The sequence below is a fragment of the Vulpes lagopus genome, chromosome 7 (assembly GCF_018345385.1).
Source record: "Vulpes lagopus strain Blue_001 chromosome 7, ASM1834538v1, whole genome shotgun sequence".
NCBI classification, from domain to species: domain Eukaryota; kingdom Metazoa; phylum Chordata; class Mammalia; order Carnivora; family Canidae; genus Vulpes; species Vulpes lagopus.
The window spans coordinates 57,739,927-57,760,733 of NC_054830.1; the positions used below are offsets into that span (position 1 = coordinate 57,739,927).

Here is a 20,807-nt window from a genome sequence, read left to right on the forward strand (position 1 = left end):
TGCAATTGGTCCTGTGCCGTCGTGACCCGATTCCCTGATGTGACCCTCACGGAGGGCCCAGGGGCAGGGTCTCAAAGGCCTCTTTTGCCTGGTGGCCTGGGTCATGTGTTAGGGCTGGGACAAATGTCCACCCGATTTCCGGGGACCCCCAGCTCCTCCTTTGGGATGCGGGTGGGGTGGGGGCTGCATTACCCTGCATCCTCTCTGCACTCCTTCCAGCTTGGCTGTGCCCTGCCTGATGTGGTGGCCACTGGCCGTGTGGTACAGAGCAGTTCCTCCGTCACAGAAAGTTTTAGTGCATAGTGCTGCTCTAGAGTCTATCCACCTTCACTCCACAAGCTGGGTGCTCGCAAGGGCCACTGAGAAGACTAAGAAAGGATCCGTCCCCCGAAGAACTCTTTCACTTGCTCATCACACCTTCACCGAGAGCCTTCTGGGTGCCAGGAGGGTATTGTGATAACAGACGGACCATCCCCTGCCTTTACACAGCTGCCCGATGTGCAGGTAGATAGAAGAACATCTGCTGGCACAGAGACCAAAGTAACATCAGCTTAAACAAACTGGACGACTTTTGGTCTAAAGGCCCACGCTGGTGGGATGGTGCGCTCTGTGGAGCTGCTTGGGTCTGTCTGTCCGTCCATGTGTGTCCCTCCTCCAGACAGCTTCGCTTTTGTCTGCCGGCCAGCATTCCAGCCAGCTGGGAGGAGGGGAGGACAGGTGGAGGGAGGCACGCCCCTTCCCTTTGCAGGGGAACTCAGAACACACAGCCATCACTTCTGCGCACATCCCACTGACCGGCTGCAAGGGAGCCTGGGGAATGCAAACTTTCTTTGGGGGCAGTTCTGTGCTCTGCTGAAAACTGGGACTTCTGGGAAGGGATGGATGACTATCTGAGGGCTGGCAATCTTTGTCCCAGAGAGAAAAATGTGAAATAAATGAATACACACATAGGTGGATAAATCTCAAAAAATGCTTTGAAGGAGAGGTACACAGGGTAGGGAAAATATGTGAAGGAGGTCAGGAAGGTTTCCCTGAGGAAGCAACATTTGAGCTTACAGGAACGAAGGGTAAGTGTGTTCACAACAAAGGCAGCAGTGGGTGCAAAGGCCCTGTGGTCAGAGGAAGTATGGCACACTCAGGAAACTTAAGAAGGCCTGGTCTACAAAAGAACTCACAGAAATTTTATATAGGGTGATTTGAAGAGTGAAGGAAGTCCCTGAGGATGGCCCTTATAAGGGAACTACATGGGCTGGGAGTCAGAGATATCTACTCTGCTCCAGGCACTTTTATTTATTTTTTAATTTATTTTTATATTTATTTATTTATTTATTTTTAATTGGAGTTCAATTTGCCAACATATAGCATAATACCCAGTGCTCATCCCATCAAGTGTCCGGGCACTTTTCTAAAGTTTCTGTGTACATTAATTCATTTCATCCTTGAGCAACCTATGAGATAGCTGTGAGATAGCTACCCATGCCAGCTCTCATCTTCAGAGAGCAGATGCCAAGAAGGGTGAGATGTACAAGCGGCTTGTGGGGAGGTGCCTGTGGAGGATGAGGAAGAGGAGGTAGGAGCAGGATCCAGTGAGGAGAGCCCTAGGCCAGGGCCTGGGGCTGGTACCATCAAAGGAGAGGGGGCAGGATGGAGGACAGGGAGGGAGAGCCTCAGATGGCAGGGCAGCATAGAGAGAGCTTGACCACGCCGGGTGGACTGCCCCAGCGCTCAGACTGTCCAAGGGGAGGCTGGGGGTCGGGTAGGAGGGACTGGCTCCAGCAGCTAACATCTTGGCTTCTGGGTGACGCTGCACCAGGCCCAGGGGTAGGGCTGCAAGGGGCTGCTGGTCGGCAATGCTCCCCGAGGCTGTCCTTTAATGACAGGGCTCGAGTGGGACACCTTCATGCTGTTGTCCCATATTATGGATGTGGTGGCAAGGAAGGGGAAACAACTCTCACAAACTTGCAGAGCACAGGGGTGGCAGAAGCAGGGCTTGAACCCAGACCCATCAGTCCAGAGTCCTTGCTTTGACCGAGGTGGGGCTAAGAGAATGTGTTGTCCTTGGGTGGGACAAGCAGGAGCAAGTAGATGCTTGGCAAGAGTCATGTCGCTTAGAGCCTTGAATGCCAGGGTAAGTTAGGGCATGGGCCTTTTACTGCACCATGGGGAGCCAGTGCGGGCTCTCAGACAGGACCCTGCCCTGGCTGGCCCCCTGTATCTAGCACGGGGCAGCAAAGGGGGTGGAGTGGAGACCATGGCAGCACAAGGCTTTTGCTCTGTGATGCCTGCGAGGTCCTCAGGAGGAGGTGTGAGGGGAAGATCTGGAGCTGGGGTTTGAGGGGAGGCTAGGGCTGCAGATGTTCCGTGCCTCAGGGATGTGCTTATGTCACACCAACTGGGGCCCTGCTGGTGGAGCAGACTGGTGGAGCTGGTGAGGCCGGCAAGCGCACTCAGGACGGGCCTGCAGGGCCATGTTGTCTTGTCTGAGCCATGTGGGTGCTGGGTGTCCTGGGCCCTGCCGTGGGCTCAGCCCTGTGACCAAGGCTCCTCAGCCAGGCCTCAGGAGCCTGCCAGGACAATGCTGGACAAGTGGAGGAGGCAAGTGTATGTGAGCTCCACCTCCACCCTGTCCTGGACTCTGCATATGCTTCCTTGGGTGACACACTTGCTCTCTGAGCGGCATTTCTTTGTCAAAATACTGACCTCTGAGGTGTTGTGAAGATAAAGTGAGCATCTGTGAAGTGCAACATGGGTACTGGAGACATCCAGCGAGGAGGATTGCCCCCAAACCGGCCTGAGGAGGAGAGATTTGGGGCAAGGATGGGGGCCGCGGGGGGTGGGGGCAGAGGTGTCCTGGGCACAGGTGAGGAGAGGACGGGCTTTGAGAAGCCCTGCCAGGTTCCCTGAGAGGAGCCGCAGAGGAACCTGAGAGGTTCCCGCACATAATTTTTTGGGAAAGAAGCTTGTACAGGCAGTGGAGCCGTTGGAAGGACACAGTCACCTGCTGCATTCCGCAGGGCACAAACCCAGCTTCACGTGTCTCACATCCTCGTCTGTTACCAGTGTCTCCCAGCTGCCAAACCCTCTGAGAAACCAAGGGGTCCCTGTTCATGGCCTGTGAAAAGCCTCTGAGGGCACAGAGCGGGGGCAGAAGGGCAGAGAGAGAGCGACCCGAAGGGGCCGCACAGAATGTCTAGCACAGGGAGGGGGCATCGTTCGCTTCCAGTATAGACACAAAAGAGACACGCGTGTTATTTACAATTAGGTCATAGGAAAACCCAAACAGAAATGTTGAGTGGGACTGAGGCCAAGTGGGATTCTTCTTTCTGTTCTACGCCTTTCTGTGGTGCCGGAACACGCAGGTGTTGTTTTTAAAAGAACTACTCAAATGAGTGAGTGGCCTGGATGTCAGTCCAAGGAGCCTGGGCTTGCACCTGTAAGGGGTTGGAGCCTCCACACCCCTGGTTCCGTCAACAAGGCGGCTACTGTTCTGTTTGTAGGCTTTCTTGCATTTTCTGGTTGAGCACGCCCTGGAATGCCGCCCCTCCCAGGAACGTCACTCCCTATTCACCACACCAAGCTCCATGCTGCCCTGTTGGAGCTTCTTTACCTCCTGCAGCACCACCATCCTGCTTCCCCGGGGGCGGGGTGCCCAGGCTCCCATTTCACAGCATTGCCCAGCACCCCTACAAAGATAAGTCTGAGCTGATATCTGAAGGATGAGTGGAGTTAACCAGGCCAACATGTGTGCTGGAGAGAGGAGGAGAATGAACCAGACAGGAGGCACTCTGTAGAAAGGCAGTCCTCTGAGACTAGCCTGGGGTGTTCTAGGTCTCTTTTGGGGGAAAACTGTTCTTCTCATTTCTCCAGTGACCAGTTTCTTAACTCATTTGGGGTAGGTTCCTCAGCCCTGCCTCATGCCTCTCAGGTTGACCCTGTTTGCTTTAAGTCATTAATTCAACAATTGAGCACTTACTGTGTGCTTGACGCTAAAGATACGATAAAGGGAACAAAGGGACAGAAATCACTGCTTAGGTGGGGCTTGCATTCTATTAGAGGAGATCAAACACAAAATAAAATGTAAAATGTGTAATACATTAGCAAGGAATAAATGCCAATAAAAAGGGGAAACAAGATAGGGGAACAGGAAATATTAGGGAGAGTGTTAGATTGGGTGGTTAGGCAGAGGTCCCTGAGAAGATAACATTAGAATAAAACCCTGAAGGAGACCAAGGGAACCACATAATCTGTGGGGAAAGAAGCTTGTACAGGCAGTGGGAACAGCATGTTCAAGGGCCCTGGGGTAGAACTGTCCCTGGTATGTCTGAGGAACTGCAAGGAGGCCAATGTGGCTAGAGTGATGGAAGCAAGGGGAAAGGAGTAGAGTAAGGTCGGGTATGTAGTGGAGATGAGGGTACAGATCCTGTAGGGCACTGGAACGTTCTGAGTTAAGGAGAGACATGATCTTACTCAGGTTGTAACAGGAGCATCTTGGCAGTCCTTCAGTTTTCTCCCCAGTTTTTTTTTTCTTTTTTTTAAGATTTATTTATTTATTTATTTATTTATTTATTTATTCATGGGAGACACACACACACACACACACACACACACACACACACACACACAGAAAGAGAGAGAGAGAGAGGCAGAGACCCAGGCAGAGGAAGAAGCAGGCTCCATGCAGAGAGCCCAATGTGGGACTCGATTCCAGGTCTCCAGGATCAGGCCTTGGGCAGTGCCACACCACAGAGCCACCCAGGCTGCCCTCTTCCCAGTTTTACTGAGATATAATTTACTGAGCTATACTTGCAGCACCGGAGGAGTTTAGCATGTGCACATGATGGTCTGACTCACATTTATGGTGAAATAATTACCAGAGTAAGTTTAGCTAGTAGCCATCATCTCCCATGGATACAATAAAAAGGAAAAGCAAAAAAAGAAAAAAAAGACTTCCTTCTGGTGAGAACTCGGGGGATCTACTCTCTTAGTGACTTTCCTGTATATCACACAGCAGTGCTGCATGTCAGGTTGCATTGACGGCCCGGGGTTATTTATCTTATGCCTGGAGGTTTGTACCTTCCGTCACCTTCTGCAATCCCCTCTCCCCCCACCCTCCGCCTCTGGGGACCACAAGTCTGATCTCTTTTTCTATGAATCTGTTGTTTTTAGTTGTGTGTGTGTGTGTGTATTTAAGATTTTATTTATTTATTCATGAGAGACACAGAGAGGCAGAGACACAGGCAGAGGGAGAGGCAGGCTCCCTGTGGGAGGGGGATGCCGGACTGGATCCTGGGACGCCGGGATTGCGCCCTGAGCCGAAGATAGGTGCTCTGGTGGCTCTGAGCCACTCAGGTGCCCCTGTTGTTTTTAGTTTCTAAGACGCCACACAGAAGTGAAGTGACACAGTATTAATTGTTCTGTGCTCCTCAGTTTCTCATCCTCTATGTGCTGAAGCTGCTGCAGACACGTTTCGTCCTGACACCAGCCTGGGTTTGGCTCCCGGTGGCGGCAGGCGCGGCATCCCTGGGCCCGCCAGGGTGCACGGGGAGGGCCCCACGACCCAGGGGAGCCCCGGCAGGGACTCAGGAGCCCAGACCCGCAGCATTCTGGGCAGCCCAGCGCAGCGCGGCCCGGCCCGGCCGGTCCAGGTCTGGCCGCGAGTTCCAAGTCCGGCGGTGTCCTGGGGGGAGCGGGAGAGCGCCCTGCACGCAGGCCGGGGCGGAAGGGCCGCGCAGCGCCTAGGAGGAGCCCTGCCCGCGTGGCCCTGGGGCAGGCGGACGGGCTCTGCGTCGCCGCCCCCTGCGTGCCGGCCGGGAGCCCCTGCAGACCCGGCGCGGCGGGGCACTCGTTGGGCCTCGGGGTCCCCCCCCGCGGGCTGTCCGGCGGCTGCGGGCCTGCGGGAGCGTGGAGCGCCGGGAGGCTTGGGGAGGCCCAGGCCCGGGCGCGGTGGCGCGGGGAGCCCGCCCGAGCTGGGCCAGGGGTGGGGCCGCCCCGCCTCGGGACCCTGTCCGCGGGGCCCTGTCCGCGCCTCCCGTTGTCGCCGGGACCGAGCTGCCTTCCAAAGCGCCTCGGCGGGCCGGGCGGGCGGGGGCTCCGGGGCGGGGCGGGGACGGGGGCTCCGGGAGGGGCGGGCCGGGGCGGGGCGGGGGCGCGCGGCGCGGGCCAATGGGGCGCGCGCCCGGGGCCGAGCCTCCTGCGAGCCTTCCCGGCGCCCGGGGCGTCACGTGAGCCGCGGGGAGCGAGGCCGAGCGGGCGGCAGGCGGTCGGGCTCCGCCGCAGGGACCCGCGGGCAGCGGGCGAGCGCCCCGAGCAGGACCCGCGCCCGGCCCGCCCCGGAGCCCCAGGACCGCCGGGCCAGGCCGCTGCCGGGCGTGCGCCCAGCTCAGGTGGGAGAGGCTCGGGGGGGCCGGACGGCCGCGGGGACGCTGCTCGGGGCGCCCGGGGCCGGTCGGGGCCGAGGGGCGGCGGGAGCCCGCGCCCGGTCCGCAGCTCCGCGCCGGCGCCGGGAGGGTCGGAGGGGCCGGGCGAGCCCGGGGACCCGCTCCCGGCCGTGGGCACTGCCCCCGCGCGTGCGGGCCGGCGCTCCCATATGGCGGGGCCGGGGCCGGGGCCGGGGCCGGGGCCGGGCCTGGCGGGCGGAGCCGGCGGGCGGCGGGCGGCGGGCCGGGCCGGGCCGGGCCGGGAGGGGCCGTGGCGCGGGGCTCCTGCCGGCCCCCAGCCGTGGCCTCGGGGAGGGGGCGCGGGCCGCCTCGGGGGTCCGTGCCTCCGTGCCGCGGCGGCCCACGCGCGAGCGTGTCAGGCCCCGGCACAGCCGCGCCGCCCGCCCCACGCCCGCACACGCGCGGGCACACGACGGGACTCAGCCCTGCGCCCTGCGCCCTGCGCCCTGCGCGCACACCGCCCGGCTCGCGCCCCCAACTCCGACCGCCTGCGCGGAGCCCCCTGGTGCGGTCCGCGGCGAGCAGGGCTGGCGGGGCCGGGGCAGAGGACGGGCCACCCCACCGCGGCCGTCGCTTGCTGGGGTCCCTGTTTGCTCCCCACCGTGGTATTCCCAAAGGACCCCCCCCGTGACTTAGAGGGGATCTTCTCTCACCCTGTCCCTGGGCAGCTGACCAAAAAAAAAAAAAAAAAGCTTTAGTCCCTCAAATCACCTTTCTCCAAGGACCAGGTGGCTCCTGGGAGCCCCTGCCGTCCTACAGGTGGGAGGACGCCTGGGCTCTGCGACTTTGGGGGCCTGCGGATGGCGCAGGGAGCCGAGACTCTTATTTTGAAGGGCGGCCCCCACCCGCCACCCCCGTGATTTGCACGCTGACCCAATGGCGAGCCCTTGGCCGGCGCTGGGCTTGTTATCAATTACATGTTGTTCCTGCAGCCGCTGTGTCCCCGGGAGGATAAACAGCAGGCCTGGCCCGGCCGGGGGAGGGGGCGGAGTCCGGCTGTAGGCCCGGGCCGGTGCCCGGAACAGCGCGTCCCCTCCCCCTGCGCGCAGCCAGTGCTTGTGGCCGCGCCGTGTGCTGCCCTGGGTTAGCGCCCCAGCCGGCTCCCTGCAGCCCTGGCGGCCCGTTCTTGTGTCGCTGGCGCCTGCGGTGGCCCCAGCGCCCTTGCTCTGCTCTCACTGCCTGAGTGTGCAGCCCCAGCGGCTCAGCCCCGCGGGAAAACTCTCGTGCCTGACCCTGGCCCTGCTACTGCTGGAGGAATCTCCACACCCCTCCCTCTTGCCTGCCAGCCCCAAGCATCTCTCACCCACTCAACCGGCTCTTGTTTTAGATTGTGGGATAGTGGTGGATGGGATAGTCAGAACAGCTTATATTTTGGTGGGGAGGTAGACAGAAAACACGGTACACAAACACATAACCAAGATAGTTTGGGGGGGGGGGCAGCTGCTGGATGATTTCACAGAGGGTGGTCTGGGGAGGCCCCCCCAGGCAGTGACTTCAGAGCTGGGGTCCAATCAAGGCACTCCCACCTGGTGGTCGGGGAGGCGGGGGAGAAGAGGGACCCACAGGGACCCACAGTGAGGGCACAGCCAGCGTGGATTAGAGCAGGTGGAGGTGAGGCCTGGGAGAGATGGGCAAGGCCCAGGTGCTGGGCTGCTGGGAGAAGTCGGGGTCACATTTCCTGGGGAATTTATTGGAGCTCTTCTCCTACCCGACCCTACTCTGCTTAATTTCTTTTCCCTGGTGCTTCTTTTTATACCATTTCATCTGTGAATGTCTCAGTCATCAACTCTGATACCATCATCACACTCTAAAATATTCACAGTAACTCCTTGCTGTCATGTAATAAATAGTCAGTTGATGGTCACATTTCAGGGAAGAGTTTTAAGTGGGCAGGAGCATGACCTGATCCGCCCCTCACCTCCGGTTATGGCCTATTCTAGATCTAGGAAGGCTGGAGCCCTCCTGATTCCTTAGGACCACAGCAGAGGGGCAGAAGGATCGTGTGTTCACCTAATTGAAGGTTAATCCTAGTGGCTGGTACTGACTGGGGCCTGCGTGTGCCAGCCCCTGTAACAAGTGTTCAACCTGTGTCCACTCACTGAACTGTTTCAGCAGCCTGGGCACTAGGTCCCACTGGCAGCGTCCCCACCCAGCAGACCCACACACAGACCCAGAGAGGTTGTGCCACCCGCCTGAGCTTGCCCAGCCAAGTTGCAGAGGCAGGAGCAGAGCTTCCTGCTCAGAGGGTGAGGGAAAGGGGTGGTAGTGGGGCTTAGGGCCCAGAGTGAGCTTGTTGCCCTTCAAATCATCTGGCACTTGCATTCCTTCTCAGCACCTGATTTGGTGAATAACATGTATTTTAAAACTGCCAGTTTTGAATCCTCACATGAGTATTTAAAATCGAAGAGTCGAATATCCTCTTGGCAAAGCGGCCCTGGGGTGCAGACTTGCTGAAGGCATGTACCTTGCTTTAGTTTCCTGGAGCTCTGTGAAGCTTCCTGGATTAGTGGGGAACTGAGGTCACTGGGGCCTGGAACAGGTGGGGAAACTGAAATTTGGGGAGCACACAGCTGACGATGATCCTGGCTGGCCTTGAGAAGTCTGTTGCTGGCCAGGCTTGTTGACTTGCTGACCGGTGAGTAGTACCGTGTGCCAGGTCCAGGAGTAGGCCTTGAGACAGAGCACAGGGCTGGGTGCAGAGTGGTGACAGGCAGCAGAGAATCTCTGGTTTCAGATGTAGCCCTTCCCTCTTCCTTGAACCTCACTGGTCACTGGGCGGGGACAAAGGTCCATGGAGGTGGCCCCATTACAGCCGTTATGCTGTTGACTCTCCTTGGACACCGGACTTAGCATGGCCTTCAGAGGACGCAGATGTGCCCTCTCTTCTCTGTTGGTATTCTCTGAGCCCCTCCTGGGCACCAGCTGCCACGCCGGAAGCTGGGAACACAGTGGAGACCCAGCAGCCCAGCCTGCCCTCATGCAGTTCATGGTCTAGGGGGGAGACGGGAGTTATCTGGGCCTTCCTGAGGTGGTGAGTTTTCCGTGGGGTACAGGCCAAGGGCATCCTATCTCATCTCCTGCGAAGTCAAATGGGGTAGTGGCTGTGGGAGTGCTCTGGGACCGGGACCACTTTTGTATCATGAGTTATCACCATGGGGCAGGGTCTTGTCCACTCAGTGGTAGAGCCTCAGTAAAATGTCCTGGCGCAGTTGAGGGCATTTTGTTCTGTGCCTGCCATTCCCATTTCACAGAGGAGGCAGCTGAGGCTGGAGGGGTGTGAGAACGAGAGGGTGGATGAGCTGCCCTCCTTCAGGTGGGGGAGCAGAGCCTGTGAAGATGGAGACCCACAGATGGATCTTTAATATATATATATATTATATATATATATTTTGCCACAAATTAGACTTGCCTAATCAAAATATAGACTGCCAAGTTAAGGTTCAATATCAGATAAAATAATTTCTTAATATGAGCATGGCCTGTTTAACGTTTGGGATATACTTATGTTAAAAGTTGCTTGTTTTTTCAAACCTGAAATTCACATTTAATTGGGTGGCCTGTAGTTTTATTTGCTCAACCTGGCAACCCTATGCAAGCCTCAACAACACAGGGGTCAGAGGGCAAGTGGCCACTCTTCTACCCCCCTTCCAGTGACTCAAAAAGAATGGAGCTGAGGTCAGGTGTCCTCGGAAAGGCAGCCACTCCAATTGGCTGGACGGGGCTCCCCAACCTTGACGGTTTGAGGGTCCGGAGAGCCTCCTTGCGTCCTTTGTCACTCACATGTACTCACAGTCATTCACAGACGGGTACATGTGTGTTCTTTCCCGAATTGTTCTGGAAAACCTGTTTGAAACCAAAAGTAACCCGGATTGTGCAATGGGCTTGGAGAGCGCTCTTTTGCAAACAGGTGGTGCAATTTCGGAAAACACTCTTGCAGACAAAGTTCTCCCACGGGATGGGATGGAGACAGGATCCAGGCATTTGGTAATGAGAGACTATGGGCAGGCAGCAGAGTGGGGGGGCACAGGCCCTCGAGGTGGCAGGTGAGCATGCCGTCCTCCTGACCAGGCCTCCTTTGTTCCTCTCTGTAGTCGCCAACGGCACGGCCAGGCCAGCATGGTGGACCACTTGCTTCCAGTGGACGAGACCTTCTCGTCGCCGAAATGCCCAGTTGGTTACCTGGGTGACAGGTTAGCCAGTGGACGGGCATACCACATGCTGCCCTCACCCCTCTCGGAGGATGACAGCGACGCCTCTAGCCTCTGCTCCTGCGCCAGCCCGGACTCACAAGCCGTCTGCTCCTGCTACAGCAGTGGCCTGGGTGCTGAGGGCCAGGACAGCATCTTGGACTTCCTGCTGTCCCAGGCCACCCTGGGCAGTGGTGGTGGCAGTGGCATCGGGGCTGGCAGTGGTCCCATGGCCTGGGGGGCCTGGCGCAGGACACCAGCACCTGTCAAGGGGGAGCATTTCTGCTTCCCCAAATTTCCTGTGGGTGACCCTGATGATGTCCCAAGGCCCTTCCAGCCCACCCTGGAGGAGATTGAAGAGTTTCTGGAGGAGAACATGGAGCTGGGGGCCAAGGAGGCGCCAGAGAGCAACAGCAAGAACGCGGAGGCCTGCAGCCAGCTCTCAGGTGGGCCGCACAGGAGCCACCTCCACCCCGGGTCCGGTGGCAGAGAGCGCTGCACTCCCCTCCTGGGCGGTGCTGGTGCAGATGGCAGCCAGAGCCCGGCTGGGGGGCCCGCATCAGATGGCCCCATCCCCGTGCTGCTACAGATCCAGCCTGTGCAGGTGAAGCAGGAATCGGGCACGGAGCCGGCCTCCCCTGGGCAGGCCCCAGAAGGTGTCAGGGTTGCCCAGCTTCTGGTCAACATCCAGGGTCAAACCTTCGCACTTGTGCCCCAGGTGGTGCCGTCCTCCAATGTGAACTTGCCTTCCAAGTTCGTACGGATCGCCCCTGTGCCCATCGCTGCCAAGCCCATTGGGTCGGGACCCCTGGGGCCCGGCTCCACTGGCCTCCTCATGGGCCAGAAGTTCCCCAAGAACCCCGCAGCAGAACTCATCAAAATGCACAAATGTACTTTCCCCGGCTGCAGCAAGATGTACACCAAGAGCAGCCACCTCAAGGCGCACTTGCGCCGGCACACAGGCGAGAAGCCCTTTGCCTGCACCTGGCCGGGCTGCGGCTGGAGGTCAGTATGATAGGTGACAGGCTGGGCAGCGAGCACACCGGCTCGCCTCTGATCCCCTGGGTGTGTGGTCAAGGCCCAGTTCACCATTAGATAGAGCTGATTAGGAAGGAGGTGGGGGGACAGGCAGGGAGCGGGGCCGGAGCTGGCACGGCTGCCCAGAGGGCTCCTGGTCCCTGCTGAGCACCAAAGCCTGAAACCAACTGGTCTCCGGTTTCATAATGACCAGGTAAGGCTCGCTAGGGCTCTGGCTGAGGGTGAGGAGCCGGGCCTGGGCAGAAGGGCTCTTTTGGTACCTGTGGGGCCAGCTAAGAGGATGGAGGAAGGGCTGTGCCTCCCATGGGGCCGTGCCACGGGGGCATCGCTCCCTCTAGGCCTCCCAGCGCCCGTAAGGGTAAGTACTGCCCTCACTGCCACCTTACAGCTGAGCAGGTAACCTGCCCAGGGCCACACCACTTAGTAAACGGGATTCCAGCCCCCAGAGTCATATCAGAGAAGTCACATCCAGAAAATGCTTTTCCAACCAACTTTACTTGTAGATGTTCTTGGACACATGGGCTGTGCCTGGTCCTTACTCCCCTGGAGGCACTTGAAGCTATATTTGGGAAACTGTGAAGGACAACCGAGAGGGAGGATCAGGTGGGGAGGTGCTGCAGTAAAGGTGGAATCGTCCTTCCAGACTCTACCCTGTGTGGGACAGCAGGGGACACCAGCTCTCCAAGGGCGGCGGTCTGGCCCGGGCTGCCCAGCCAGTGGGTGATGGAGCTGGATGGGTTCCCGGGTATGGCCCACCCTCTTCAGGTGGGCTTGTGCACCTTTCCCCGAAGAGCAGGTGGCCAAGAGCTCCCATGCCCAGGGCTACCACAGCTGCGCTCTCCCCAGTTTTTAGGACCCTGGGGGAATGCAGCCTATCCGGGAGGGTGGCATGTGCTTCCGTATGTTCCCAGGCTTTGCCGCGCGGCTACTGCTTTGTGAGTATGTGCGTGAGACAGGGCCACAGGGCGTGCTCATCTGTGTGCTGACCTCACCGTGGGAGTGCAGCTGTGCGTCCTGCTTTCTCCATGCGTGTCGTGGTGTGTTACGTGACTACGTGTCTGTGGCCCTCGTCCATGCTTGGGCATTTGCGTGGGTGTGACCTACGCAGAGCAGTGGCAGCTTCTGTTTCCCTGACCAGACTCCTCTGGGAGCGCGGGAGGGTTGGCCGCTCCTGGGAGATGCTGGCCCTGGAGTCCCGGCTGGCCCAGGCTGTGGCCGGATCTGGGACCGAGTCTCTGAAGTGACGAAGCAGCCTTCATCCACAGAGTGCCAAATGGGCCAGGGAAGGGACTTTGGCCAGATAGCATCCTGGGGAATGGTCCCCCCAGCCACTGCCCCAAAGGCGCCCATCTCACAGGCCCACGTGGCTTCCCCCACAGCCTGTGCTCCAGCTCTATGGCGTTGGCTCCAGGGTGTCAGTGGCTGCCGTCGCATGCCTCTCTGAACCTCCTGCCACAGTCTGGGGTGGGCCCTGGGGTGCCAAGGGCCCCTGTGGGGTGGCCTGTAAGGCCCGACGCAGTAGGAGGTATGCAGTGTTGGTGGTCAGAGCTTTGGGTGGGGGGAGAAGCCGAGACATGGGCTGTAGAGGCAGGTGCTCAACTGTAGAAGGCCGGGGCATTGTGACAGCTTGGCCTGGGGGTAGCCGGCAGCCAAAGCTGGGAGCCTCCGCCTAGGCCTCCGGCTTGCTGTGTGCCCTTGGGGAGGTCCCTCCAGGCCAGGCCTCCGCTTCCTCATCTTTGAAGGGGAGGGCCTGCTCCCTATCAGGGTCAGGGGCGCAGGGATGCCCAGCACCACCCCCTTCTTGTGGGTGGTACTGTTACCATACAAGGGCAGAGTCTGAGAAGGGTGCCAGCCTCATAGGGGCTCATCTTGGATGCACTTTGCTCTTGGTGGGGGGGTGGGGGTGGTGGGCTGTGGAGGGGTTGGGCATCTGGCCATACAGAGCACTGGTCTCATCTTCCTGGGCCCTGTCCCCGGCCACTCCTGACTCTTGGTGGTGGCCCTTCCAGTCGGAATGGGGCTGGGGATCCCTGGGTGGCACAGCGGTTTGGCGCCTGCCTTTGGCCCAGGGCGCAATCCTGGAGACCCGGGATCGAATCCCACGTCGGGCTCCCGGTGCATGGAGCCTGCTTCTCCCTCTGCCTATGTCTCTGCCTCTCTCTCTCTCTCTCTCTCTCTCTCTCTGTGACTATCATAAATAAATAAAAATTAAAAAAAATAAAAAAAAGGAATGGGGCTGGGTAGGGCCAGGGGACGAGCAGTGTGGTCCTTGGCGAAGGCTGCCCACTTTTCCCATTCCCCAGGAGGATGGGACCTGCCTTCTGTGGAGTCCTCAGCCCAGAGGACAGCTTCGGGAGGCAGGTCTCAGCCCCAACACGGTAGCTTCTGGAGCTGGTGAGTTCCCATGGGAGGAGGTGTGCAAGCAAGAGCTAGATTCAGCTTTTCCACTGCATGGGCCTTTGCACTAGTCTTCTTGTCCAGGATCCTTTGGGCAGGGGAAGGCATGGGGTGTGCCTGCATAGTGCCGTCCCTGTGGAGCTGACCCGGAGCCCTCCCTGCCTCCAGCCACTCCTAGGTCTTCAGAGGGCCTCCCCAGCTTCTCCCAAGTTTCCCCTGAAATGGGGTCTGGCTTTTGTTGGGTTACAGGTGATGGAGGCATAGGGAGCTGAGGGTGCCTGCCTTTTGGGAGAGCTGTTTCTCTGAGAATGCAAGAGTCCCTGGTTGGCCTTCAGGAATCCTGAGGCCCTGGAGATGTACACAAGATTACGTGTCCCTCCTACATGGGGGGAGCCCTTGCAGGAGCTGAGTAGGAAGACAGACCAGTTTTGGGGCAGCTTGGTCTGGACAGGACGGCAGAAGTATGTGCCATGTTTTCTGACCACTTACTATGTGTTGGGCAGTGCTCTAAGGTGCTCAGAGCACCACAAATGGCCACACTTGCTTGTATACTTCCTGCCATGAGGAACTCATTACCTTATGAGGCTCTTCTGGCCCTTTTGTGTGCTTTGGTCACTTAGATTTCTATCCATACTTCTCATTCTGGCACAATCTGCTTGCCAACCTCCCTTCCACAATGCACACTCCCCCAGGCCACCATCCTCTCTGCTCCCTGTGTGTCCTCTGTCTCTAGCACTTTCCTGTAATGGCAGTGGTCGTTGGTCTTGGCGATGCTCCCTGCTTTGTTCTGCCCGTGTCACATAGATAAGCTCGTTGAGTCCTCACAATAGCCCTGTAACATGGAGGCACCAGTCTGCATTTCCAGAGAGCCCATGGGGATGGAGCTAATGAGCATGGCTCTGGCGGTGCCCTCAGCCCTACTTGACCCACCCCCTTTGGGTGGACATGCCTTTCCCACCAGGAACTTGATGCCTGCAGCTGCGTGGCTGGCCTTTCTCTCCTCCTCTCTCCCTGTACACCTGGTACACTGGCTCAGTGTCCTTTCTCCCCAACGAGGCCACCAGCTCTCTCAGGTGTTATGCTTCTGGGCTAGGAGAAGAGAGCCATCACCACCAACAGCAGTAACAGTAGCTCCTAACACGAGCTCTGAACATTCCAAAGTAACTCATTTAATGCTCCGAGCAAGTCCACAAGGTAGGCATCAGTCATTGTCCCCTTTATAGAGGAGGAATTTGAAGTACAGGACAGTTAAGTTCTCCTTGGTCATACAGCTAGTGAGTAGCAGAGTCAGGAGTTCAACCCAGGCTGTTTGCCCCCTGATCTCCTCCACCCAGACTCAGGTCTCTCTCCTGCACCCCCACCCCCTCAGGCAGACCTCCAGTGGGAGGTGGCCTGCTCAAGCGGTGGGAGGGAGGATCTCCACCTGCAGCTGATCTTTAGGGAGCACTTCTGCATATTTGCCTGTCTTCTCATATGGGGAGCTTACCACACCCACGGCTGCCTCTCTTCCCAGTGGCCCTGGTACGCAGTTTGATTTTTATCCTGTTGGGCTGGTTCTGGCCTTGGCACTGTGTCCTGTACCCCTTTGTAAAATGAATGGTGCTCCCCCCAACCCAGGTCGTCATTTGCCATGTAACCAGCCCCCACTTCCTTCTGCTTTTGGTCCTGAACCCAGTATTCCTTGTCCTCTCCCCCCCGGGACATGGTTCTGGCACCCTTAATGGGGCCCAAACCAGACTTTCCCTATCCCGATCTAACTGTCTGGGAAGTGGCTGTTTGCCTGCCTTCCTAGAAGTTTCCTTGCTATGCTCAGACACAGGCCCCCTTTGTTCACAGCAGCAGAACGTCCTGTTCCGGAATGGCCAAGCGTCCCATCCAGAAAGAATACCCTCCTTCCACAGCTAATATAAATATTAATAACTCCTAGCAGCCCTGTGTGGCAGGTACTATGGTCATCCTCAGTGGACGTGGGAGGCCCAGAAAGGGGTACTTGCAGGATTGAGGACCCAGAGCCAGGATGTGGCAGCGAGAGGATTCAGACCCAGTGGCCTGCTCCTATTCAACGACACATTCTCTAACCTCTTCCCTCCATTTGGTAGAGCTCCCAGTGTCGTTGGGCAGGTTGTGCACTGTACAACTCCAGGGAGCACCATTCCCATTGTAGTCCTCAAGACCTGACGATTTACAGTATGGCTTTCTGGCTGATGGAAGGGGCACTTTGCACAAAGATGCCATGTGTGCCCATTGTGGTGCTGATGTTCTTGGCTGCTTCTCTCTCTGGCACCTCAGGAGCACGAGTCATGGTACTGATCCATGTGCTCCTGGGCATCAGCAGGTAATCAGAGCTCCTTGCAGGTAATCAGAGCTCACAGTCCTTGAATGATTGCCACGTGCAGAGTCCTCTGAGGCAGATCTGTCATTTCTGCATCTCCAGGTGGGGAAACTAAGCCTCAGAGAGCTTGACCAGGTCATCTGATCGGAGGGTGGCAGAGCTCACCGCCTGCAGGGTCTGCATCTCAGCCACCTGCCCCCCTCCCATTGTGTGGCCCCCAGGCTCCTCCAGTGGCTGCTCTCCAGAAGAATGTGTGTGAGGGTGTGAGGTAGGGATCTTCTGAGGGCTCTACTTCCCGGGGATGGACCGCAGGTCATAGGACCCTGAGGCAGCAGGGAAGAGGCTTATAGGTGGGGACAGCTGGTTTTCAGGCCTGGCTCCCTCGGTGTTCCCATGATGAGAGGCCACTCCTTGTGTCAACTCCTTGGTCTCCAGGACAAATCCCAGAAGGTGGGCCAGAATCCCAAGGTCTTCACTGGATGAGTGAGGAAACAGACCCAGGCTGCTCCTGGAGCTCACTCAGGACCACACAAGGCTCTCAGTGGAGAGCCTGGGGGCCTTGAAGGATCCAGCCATTCCACTGACTGTGTGACCCTAGCAAGCCCCTTGTCCTTTTTGCATGCTTTTGCTGTGTTATTGCCAGTTCTCTGGGACTGATCCTGCTGCCTCCCTGACCAGAAAGGTGCCTCGTGTTTGGAAAGGTTCAGATATTGCTGGTGGCATTGTTTCTGTGGCTTTCTGCTTGCTCCTGCCCTGGGTAGACCCACTATTCAGAAGCTGTGTGTTCAAGTCCTACTGGGGGCAGGTGGCCCTGGCCTGGGAGCATGGTCCAGGCTCTGACCTCCAGGGTGCATCAAGGTCACTTCCTCACTGGCTCAGGGCTCCAGTGCCTACACTACCCAGGCAAGCAATGTGGAGGAGGCCAGCACTCTGCAGTCACCAGGATGGGCAGGCACAGCAGGGTGCTATGCCAGGACCTTTGCCCTGGCCTTGTTTGCTCTGTCACGTTGGGGATGCTGGATCAGGCCCTTATCATTCTGAGCCTCGATTTCCTCATCGGGCAAATGGGCCAGTCAGGCTTCTATCATTCCAAACATATGCTGAGAGCATTGCTCTGTGCCAGCCCCAATTGGGGCTCTGGGATAGGAAGTGGAATTGCCAGCCTCACAGTGCAGAAGCCTGGCAGTTCTCTTGGGACAACACCCTGGGCCCCAGAGGCAACTTAGCCAGTCTGAGCTGCCTGTCCTCTGTGCTTCTGGGCCAGGCTCCCTGTTTGATGCTTAGGGCTTCCTACTTCTCAACTAAGCCTTCCCCAGGGCATTTTCTGTTGGGTCCTTCTAGTCCTTGGCAGGCTGTGGCATTAAGGCTTCCAACCACAGGGGCAGGCCAGAGGTAGGCTACCCATCAGCTGGTTTGGGGACAGCTGTTCCAGCTAACCTACCTCTGGCTGTGTGGCCATAGGTTCAGGGAGGGGCTGCTGGGCCTGGTACCTGTGCATGTGTGCATGTGTGTGCACATGTGTTCTACGTGTGTGCATGTGCACCCACACATGTGATTGCTACATGGATGTGTGTGCATCACATCCGTGTTTGTGACATGCACATGTATGGCATGTGTATATTGGTGTGTACATGTGCATTGTGTGGTGTGCACATGAGCGTGTCTGTGTGCATACAATGGGACTCGAGAGGGCTTCCCTGTAACAACCCTCCATCCTCCCCTAGGTGTTTGCTGTGTTCACTCTTTCATGTAAATGCACTTACTGGGCACCTGCCATGCACCAGGCTGCTTGTGGGATGGGCCATGGGGAATGAGACATGCATGTCTTTCCTCATGGAGCTGATGGTCTAATGGCACAGGCTGACAGTCATCAAAAAGTTGAAAACTAATTTAAAATTACACAGAGGTGGGGCCAGGAAAGTGAGGTGCATATTGTGCCAGGGGAGCCTAGAGTGGGATGCAGTCCTGGAGGGCTTCCTTGAGGAACTGACATTTGAGCTGAGCTCTAAGAGATGAGTGGGAGGGAGCAAGAAGAGGGGGAGGGGAAAGCATTTCAGATGGAGGGAACCGAATGTGCAAATGTCCTGTGGCAAGGGGGTCCCAGGATGCACCAATGTAGGTAGAGCAGAGGAAGACAGTGTGTATGTGTGGGGAGTGGGATCTCACTGTCAGGATGAGGCTCCTGGGGGTGGGAAGAGCTTCAAATCCCTGAAGTCAGTGGTCTGAGCATGTGGCTGGCTGGGACCCTTACCTCTCCCATCAGCAGCTGCTCATTCTCAGTGGCCTCTGGGCTGTGGGAGCCCTTGCTCCCAGACAGGCTGAGGCCCAGAGAGGGAGGTTCCAGGGGAACCATCCAAACTCTCAGAAGTGCCTTGCAGGGGTGTGGTTTGGTTCGGGGCCAGCTCTGGCGGTGGGGCCTCAGGAAGGCGGTGCCTAGGAGTGGGGGAGCTGCCTGGTGGAGACCCTACCCCTGTCCGCTGGAGAGCTCCCTGAGTGCTCCCCCGGCCTCAGTTCCCCTCTGGGGGCGCTTCCTCCCGCAGACCCTCATGGAACCCCGCATTTCTGCCCAGTGGGCAGCCCGAGGCTTAGCCGCAGGCGGGCGGGGTGGTCCCGCGGCCACCGCGGGGAAGATGGTGCGGTGGAGTAGCCCCTGGGCTCCGTGGCCGTGACAGCGGGTCCCAACGCTCAGAGCCGACCGCTGCGCCCGCACTGAGCCCTTTGCTGACGGCTGGTGCCGCCCTGGAGGGGGACGGGCTGGGGACGGTGACTGCCCCGGGACTCCGCAGAAGCGCGGGGTCCTGCACCTGCCGGGGTCCTGCACCTGCCGGGGTCCTGCACCTGCCGGCGGCGGGGCGGCCTCGCTCACAGGAGCGTGCGTGTCCCGCAGGTTCTCCCGCTCCGACGAGCTGTCGCGGCACCGGCGCTCGCACTCGGGCGTGAAGCCCTACCAGTGCCCCGTGTGTGAGAAGAAGTTCGCGCGGAGCGACCACCTGTCCAAGCACATCAAGGTGCACCGCTTTCCCCGGAGCAGCCGCTCGGTGCGCGCGGTGAACTGAGCGCCCGCCGCCCCCGCGCCCTCCCCGTTCTTTTGTAGCAATAATTTATTTGCGTCTTAATTAGGACGTGACGATGCTGCCAACCCACCTTCTGAAGCCCGGGAGGTGCAGGAAGAGGGCGGCGTCCCCGGGAGGCGGGAGCCCGGAGCCCCGGCCGCCGCCCCTCGGGGAAGACCTGGCGCCCTGGGCCCTGGGGCTGCGCCCCTAGCAGCGGCCCGGCCCTCCCGCCCCCGTGCCTTCGTGCCTTCCGCGGGCTGGCCTGCGCTGGGCGCTGGGAGCCTGGACCTCCTCCCACGGCTCCCTGCCTGGGCCAAGGCTGGCACCTTTCGCTCAGAAGAAGCAATGTGCGGTTTTGAAATGTCAGGTCCCAGAGGGAGCCGTGCAGGGGAGGAGGAAGCAGGCCAGAAGTCCAGGGCGCCCGGCGGCGCGGGGGTGCTTTGCCCCAGGATCTGCCCCTCAGCCTGACCAGCAGAGGGGTAGGAACAGGGCAGTCAGGGTGCAGATCCGGGCCCCTGGCAGATGGGGCATTAGGCAGGGGGTCTGGCCACGCATGTGCTTGAGCTAAAGTGCAGGGCGGAGGATGCAGGCCAGCCCCGGAGCATCTGTAGGCAGCATGGCTCATCCCCTCATCCTGTTCCAGACAAATCCAGGCACCAGCCTCCAGGGTCACCTTGGAGAAGAGGGGAGCAGGCTGCATTGTGTGTAGGAGAACTAGATAGAGCCTCCGAATCCTGATTTAGAAATGCATTCCTTATTTTGTCTAGAAATTAATATCAAATGAACTAGCTTGTTTTGACAGGTTTATTTCACATCCTATGAATGTATGTAAATAAGCTGTACATAGGTACATCTACATAAAATGTCTTTTAATAACATGTCAACATTTGTGTAAATTTGAAATTAAAAAATCTATAAAGCTGGTGTACATATGTTACAATTATGTATATTTTCTTTGGTCCTTCATAAAAATATATTTACTTTGCCAATAAAAAGAAAAACGAACTCAATAACTTTATGGCATTCATGGGCTGTTTTCTGCTGCTTTGCCAGGAAATGGGGGTGATTCTGAAGGCTGAATCTCTGTGTCTGTGTTCGCACCATTTAGAGGACCTTAATTTGTACCCAGAGAGACATGAAGACCCCTTCGGGGTTCAGCCCCTGGTACAGCAGTGCAGGCTTCCCAAAATAGCCTCACCTCTGTACTGGCTGTGGGGTTTCTGCTCACAGTAGTTTTCTGGAGGGCTCCGTCTCTCCACAAACCCGAATCCAGCCCCAATCCCCGTGTCAACTGCTAGGCCAGGCCCTCAGTGATCACCTCTACTCTGATTTACTGTTGGAGATGCTCACTCAATGCTCTCTG

The 20,807-nt window shown here is 58.1% G+C and overlaps 1 protein-coding gene across 2 annotated transcripts; it reads left to right on the forward strand.

The window, feature by feature from the left end:
* Positions 1 to 6,250: 6,250 nt before the first annotated feature.
* Positions 6,251 to 20,426, forward strand: KLF15 (Kruppel like factor 15). Of its 2 annotated transcripts, none has more exons than XM_041761942.1 (3): positions 6,251 to 6,383; positions 10,529 to 11,629; positions 19,279 to 20,426. In XM_041761942.1, the coding sequence occupies exons 2-3, from the start codon at positions 10,554 to 10,556 to the stop codon at positions 19,445 to 19,447; spliced, it is 1,245 nt and encodes a 414-aa protein (XP_041617876.1). In that variant the 5' UTR covers positions 6,251 to 6,383; positions 10,529 to 10,553; the 3' UTR covers positions 19,448 to 20,426. The 2 variants fall into 2 exon arrangements, with proteins under 2 accessions (XP_041617876.1, XP_041617878.1); XM_041761944.1 differs by lacking the exon at positions 6,251 to 6,383 and adding an exon at positions 9,247 to 9,468.
* Positions 20,427 to 20,807: the final 381 nt, after the last annotated feature.

Excerpts from the sequence above, each read along its gene's own strand:
- KLF15 (XM_041761942.1), top strand. The coding sequence starts at position 10,554 with ATGGTGGACCACTTGCTTCCAGTGGACGAGACCTTCTCGTCGCCGAAA. Across the intron at positions 11,630-19,278 it reads TGGCCGGGCTGCGGCTGGAG|GTTCTCCCGCTCCGACGAGC; the intron begins GTCAGTATGATA and ends CGTGTCCCGCAG.